Source organism: Giraffa tippelskirchi, chromosome 14 (genome assembly GCF_054371585.1).
Source record: "Giraffa tippelskirchi isolate mGirTip1 chromosome 14, T2T-mGirTip1v1.2.pri, whole genome shotgun sequence".
In the NCBI taxonomy this organism is placed as follows: Eukaryota; Metazoa; Chordata; class Mammalia; order Artiodactyla; family Giraffidae; genus Giraffa; species Giraffa tippelskirchi.
In genome coordinates, this window is record NC_137288.1 from 7,268,294 (window position 1) to 7,274,012 (window position 5,719).

Genomic DNA, 5,719 nt, shown 5'->3' on the forward strand with positions numbered 1-5,719 from the left:
CCTCAGGGCAGAGCCGCCGGCCTGAGAATGAGGGCGCTGCTGAGCCCAGGGGCTGGGATGGCCCGTTGCTGCTGTGGTCCCAGAGCTCCACCCGAGACCTGAGGGAAACCTTCTGCCCGTGAGTCCTCTCCCGCTTGTCTGTCAGCTTGTTTGAAGCATGCTGGGTTTTCTGCCCAGCTGGCTAAGGGGAGTCCCTGGAAATGCAATGGTGTGGGTTTTGGCAGACTTCAGGGAAGACATGCCAGATGAGCCTGGGAGACTCCAGCTTAATCTGGATTCAGGAGATATCTCTTCGGGCCAGCTAGTAATTGTAGGATAAGCCTAATGAGTCTTCACAGGATGAAGAGAGTAACGTGCCAAGGTAGCATTCGATGTCCTCATTCGAGAGGATGAAGCTGGTGCTCAGAGAAGGGGGGAACTTGGCCACAGCAAGGAGGTGTGCACCCAGACAGAACCCCCAGATCCGGCCATTGGAGCTCAGGGAGGCCACTGGTGTGGCTTGTCCCTGTGGCAGGGGCCGAGGCACGCAGCCCACCCTGATTCCTGTGGGGGCCTGACTTGGGAAGTGCCATCTGGTAGCTTTGAGACTCACCAAACCAAATTGCACTGGAGAGAGGAGGGACACCTTCCTTCATCCACCCCCCACCCCCGCCGGCTTCCCACATACCCTGACCCCTTTCTCTCGATTTCGGAGCCATTTCCAGAGTCCCGCTCATATGACCTCATTTGAAGTGCACTGTGGACGAGCTGCCATCTGCAGCTGCTACCACAGCAGCCAAGGGCTTTAGCTCCCGAGTACCTCCCTTCCTTTGGAACTTGGGGGCCCTCTACTCCCCACTTGCACACCACAGACCTTTGCTGAGGATTGTGGGGACCCTCACTCAGTTTGCAGCACGTTGTAGCCATCCCTGTCCTCCCTTGAAACTCAGCTTGTGAGCTCCTTTGGAGCAGCGTGGCCCACCTGGCTGCAACGGAAGAGACACAGCTGACAGTGAAACAACAGCTTAGATCTGAGAGCCGGAAAGCTCTGTCAAAAGGGACCTCCCTCTTCACGCCGTAGAGGCTGTAGGAGCCGCCAGGGTTTCGGAACCAGTGCTGGGGCCAAAATGACTCCACAGCTGTTTTCCTTCCTGGGGAGGGTTCTGGCTTGAGTGGGAATGGCTCAAGTCTAAGGTTCTGAAAGCCCACTGTGTGCAGATGCACGGTACACAGAGAGGAGAAGGTGGAGTCCTGCTCTGGAGGTGGTCACAGCTCACGGATGAGCCAGGCAGGCAGGCAGGCAGGGCATGAGAACACCTGAGCTGCCTTCATGAGTGAATGGTGTGGGGGCAGAGGAAGAGAAGCCGGTCTGCTCCCTCATGTGGTGCCCAGGGCAGGTTGTCCCCAGAGGAAACCCTTACGACGGTGAGGAGAATCCCTGCTGTTTCCCAAGGGGTTCCGTCGGTGCGTGTCTTCCCCGGAGCGCTCAGGCCGTCTCTAAAGTACACTGGCCATGGGCATTGCCTCTCCTTGGAACTTCCCATGTGTTTCTCTTTTTTATGGAACAGTGATTTTCTAGAGGGGTTCTGGGCCACAAGGATGTTGGGTCATTTTCTAGCCTTCTGTCATGAAGAACGCTTTCCTGGGCGTTGGGGTGGTTTGTTGTTCCAGCTCCCTTTCTTGGCTTCTTTTGGGAGCTGGTGCAACAAGACGAGCTCAGCCTCTGCCTTCTGGCTGAGATGTCACCCTTGAAACAGCAATGCCTGCCTGGAGATAATGATGGCAGTGGCCAAAAGGGCTTCGTTTGGCACATGGTATCTTGAAAGGACGTACACCGTCCTTTCAGATATCAAAGGCTAGTTCAAATGACATAAAAATGAGAACTCTCCAATGGAGTCTTACAGTAGGTGGAGAGTCCGAAAAACACTGCTTCAGTCATTTCACGGAGAGTCATTGATTGGGGACACCAAGAATATAGGAAGGAATGCACAAAGAAAAGATGAAATTGTGTTCAGGATCGGGGGAAGGGATGAACAGGGCGTGCTTGCCTTGAATCCAGGCTTTGTTGGGGGGTGGGGCATAAAGATCAAACGGGTCTGAAACTACCAAGTGGTGATGGTAACACAGTATCACCAGAGTTACACAACAGTGTTCCCAAATTGCAACAATGATGAGAAAGTTTACGAATCCCAACTTAACCAACAAAAATACAGGAAACCATACAAAAAAGAAAACATCACCAGAAAGGTGGAAACAAACCAAATGCAAAGCAGTTCAGGGGAAAGGAACTCCATGTCCCCTGGGGGCAGACCGAGTTGCCGGCGTCCACGGTGAGCAGACAGGGATGGAGGCTGCAGAGCCGACCGCTCCCCTGGACGTGGTGTTTCCGGCAAGGGCTCTGGGTGTCTGTCCAGAGCGGGGGCTCGTTCTCCCTGCAGGGGTGGGTGAGTCATCGTGGGCGTCTGGGTGTTGCGCGGGAGCCAGGGCAGGCTCTCCCTGCCGAGGCGGTGACTCCTCCTCTGCCTCGGGTTGTCCTGCCAGAGCCCGAGCAGGTACAGGTGCACGTGGAGGTGGAGGTTCTGGCTGAGGGGGTGGGACATCAGTGCCTGGGGCTGGGGGTCCTGCAGGCACGGAGATCCGATCTGCCCAGTGTGCTGGCCAGTACCCAGCTGGCCTGGTGTCTCTGCGAGGGCAAGTCTCGGTTCTCCATCTGCCCTCGGTGGATCCCTGGGTCCTGCACCTGGAGCCACCACCTCTGTAGGGACAGGTCTGGGAAGTGGAGCCTGGTTCCAGTTGGAGGTCAGTGCTAGAGCTGGGGGAGAAGCAAAGTTTGCCCACAGGCCAGCCTTGGCATGTGCGTATCCCGGGACAGAAAGCTTCCAAGAGATTCCCAAAGAATACCCAGCGTCGGATGTCTTTTGGGACTGAAGTGTGCAAGACGGGGGGCGGGGGGTGTGAGGCCAGTGCTTGCTGCAGGCCCAGCAGCAGCTTTCGGGGACTCGTCCCTGTGTAGCTCAGCACCCCGTCCCCACACACTCCCGTGCAGCAGCCCCAGCGTCCTCACCTCTGTGCTCTGGCGTGCTGGGCTCCAGGTCCTCCTGCTGCCTCAGAGGCCGGGGTTCTCGGGACTCTGGGTCGGAGCCGGGTGTGCTGAGCTCCGTGGCAGCCTCAGACTGGGCCGGCGGGTGTATCCTAGGCGGTGTCTCTGCAGCAGGCCTTCCCCGCCTCCTCTTCTCCCCCGGTGGGGCTGATGCCTCCGTGGGCACGCTCACCTGGAGCCTGCACTGGGCCTCACGGGCGGGGGGGTGGTGCTCCGACCCCTCCCTCCGGGAGGTGGATGGGGTGTCCCCGTCCTCGGCCTCATCACGTGGGAAGCTCTGCAACGACAGTGACCGTCAGCCAGCCATGCTGGGAGTTTTCCAAGCTGGGCCTGGCCAGTGGAACCGCTGCTTCTGCCTGCTCGAACTTCTCTTCCCAGAAGGGTCAGAGACGTGTGTCTGCTCAGATCCCCACCCGGGAGGAAAGAGACCCACCTGTGGGTGTGAGGTCAGCCTGGGCGGCCGCCGCTGCCCGCACACTCCCCATCGGGCCCAGCCTGCTCTCCCCTGGGGTGTGGACACAACTTGTCCGCAGGCTTCTGACCCCACATCCGCCTGGGCTTCCTTGAGGGAGACACACCCCGAGAAACCCGCATCCACACACACAGGCAAAGGACCCGGTGTTTCCGGGTGGCATGGGCGAGGTGGCCTGGCCCGGCCTGGGGCTCCCCGTGTTACCTTTCTGTTTCTCCGGGCAAACGGCCAGAGGCCTCTCGGGGGTGTCCTGAGCCAACGTCGACAGGGTGCCCACGCACACTGCCTGTGAGCTCTCCTGAGGCCCCGGCCTCTGGGCATGGGCAAACAGCAGAACATCCTGGCAGCAAGTGATCTGGCTGGGGGCTCCTCTCCGCTCTGGAGGCCTGGATACCCGGGTTGCGGGTTCTGTTGGGTTCTGTTGCCGGCAGGTGACATCATCGCCTGGGGTTCGTGCTGAGGTCCCTTCCCCAAAACTTCCCAAGGGAATCTCTGGGTTTCTGACTGCTCGACCACCCCCCTTAGGCCATGTGCAGGCACAGAGACGCCCACACAGCCCAGCCCACAGCCCTGGGGAGGCCTGGGTGCAGCCAGGGCCTGAGCTCCGAGGGCCCTGCTGCTCTCAGACCAGGCTCCTTCTTCTCATAAGTGGTGTGGCCCTGGACAAGCATATGCCCCTCAGGGTTTCCCCAGTCTCTCCATCTGCAGAGTGGGGGTCATTCTCCCATCTGCTTCCTAGGTCTGTCGGCCTACGAGCAGCTCCATGCCTTTCCACCTGGGGCCGATATCACGTGGAGCTCGTGCGCTGAGACTTCAGAAAGAAAGATTCCATCCAGGGCTGACATAGCACAGAATGGGGCAGAACGAGGCCTGGATGTGCCGTGGTACCCAGGAAAAGGCACTCCCCCTCCTGACTGTTTTGAGACCCCGCATCCAAGTTGGAGGACCGAAAGGAAGACTCGAAGGTCTCCCTCTCTTGTAGAAAAGAGTAGCCAACTTTCTGGTCCTGTTTCCATTGAGATTCTGTTCAAGTGTCCCAGCTCGGCTTCTGCGGGTGGCTGAGCTTCTAATGGCTCCCTGCGTTCTTGTCTTTTCCTCTGCAAACCTTCCGTCCTTTTCCCCCTTCTGGGGTGGATGGGCGCTGTCATTGCTTCTACCTTCGAGACAGATTGAGGAAAAGTCTGGACCATCGACTCCTTTCCTCTCTTTGGTTCCGTGTCTCTCTCTGGCTGTGTCCCTCTCTTTTCCGTTCTCAATTCCCTCTGTGTCTTCCTCTTTCTCTCTCGTGTGTGAATGGATGGATGCTAGGAATTCCACATGTATATGATTAGATGAGGGTTATGTTTTAGGGATAGGTTAGAGGGAGAGAAAGGCTTCAGGTCGGAGTTGGTCATAGGGGAAGGGTCAAGGGTGGTGGTGGTGTTTCTTGGAATCTGAGTGCTGTGCATTCTTCGTCTCTTTCCATATGAACCCCTTCTCAGATACACCACTTGGAAGGAGTCTCTCGTGTTCCGTTTCCTATCTTTTGCATTTGTGAATGCTTAGCTTCTCTGTTGTGAAGAGGTTCCATTGGATGGAAACCCATTGGTGTACTTCGTGTACCTCTTTCCCTTAATTGAAGAGACCCATTTCTACCTCCGCCCAGCAAATGGCAAGGAGACTCTTATGTTAAGGAGCCTTTGACCTACGCTTCTTTCTAGCTATCTCATGACATCAGTCTTTAGGGTGAGGTTTTTCCCCAATATTGAGGTGGTCTGAGATCCAAACCAATAGCGTTCTTCAGATGTAGCTGTCTGGGTTTCCCATGGACATTGATTGAAGAGGCTTTCTTGTTCCCATTTGGATAATCTCCCCTTCTGTGTCAGAGATGAGTTGACGATGGATGCTGGGGTTTGTTTCTGGACCCTCAACTTTATTCCATCGATCTGGATCTGTGTGTGTTGTTGTATTCCCAATAGCATACTGTCCTGCCGCTGCTGCTGCTGCTGCTAAGTCACTTCAGTCGTGTCAGCCTCTGCGCGACCCCATGGCCTGCAGCCTACCAGGCTCCTCCGTCCAGGGCATTTTCCAGGCAAGAGTACTGGAGTGGGTCGCCATTGCCTTCTCCGATACTCTCCTGAGGATCCTAGTTTGGTCGTCTAATTTCCTTTCACACAACCTTGGATGTC

The 5,719-nt window shown here is 56.8% G+C and overlaps 1 protein-coding gene across 1 annotated transcript; it reads right to left on the reverse strand.

The window, feature by feature from the left end:
* Nucleotides 1–306: 306 nt before the first annotated feature.
* LOC145533843 (uncharacterized) lies at nt 307–5,426 on the reverse strand. The gene is made up of 3 exons (XM_081561184.1): nt 3,756–5,426; nt 3,044–3,356; nt 307–2,791 (listed from the first exon to the last, which is right to left on the reverse strand). Exons 1-3 carry the CDS (start codon nt 3,990–3,992, stop codon nt 2,160–2,162), a joined length of 1,182 nt encoding a protein of 393 aa, XP_081417310.1. The 5' UTR covers nt 3,993–5,426; the 3' UTR covers nt 307–2,159.
* Between the last annotated feature and the right edge of the window lie 293 nt (nt 5,427–5,719).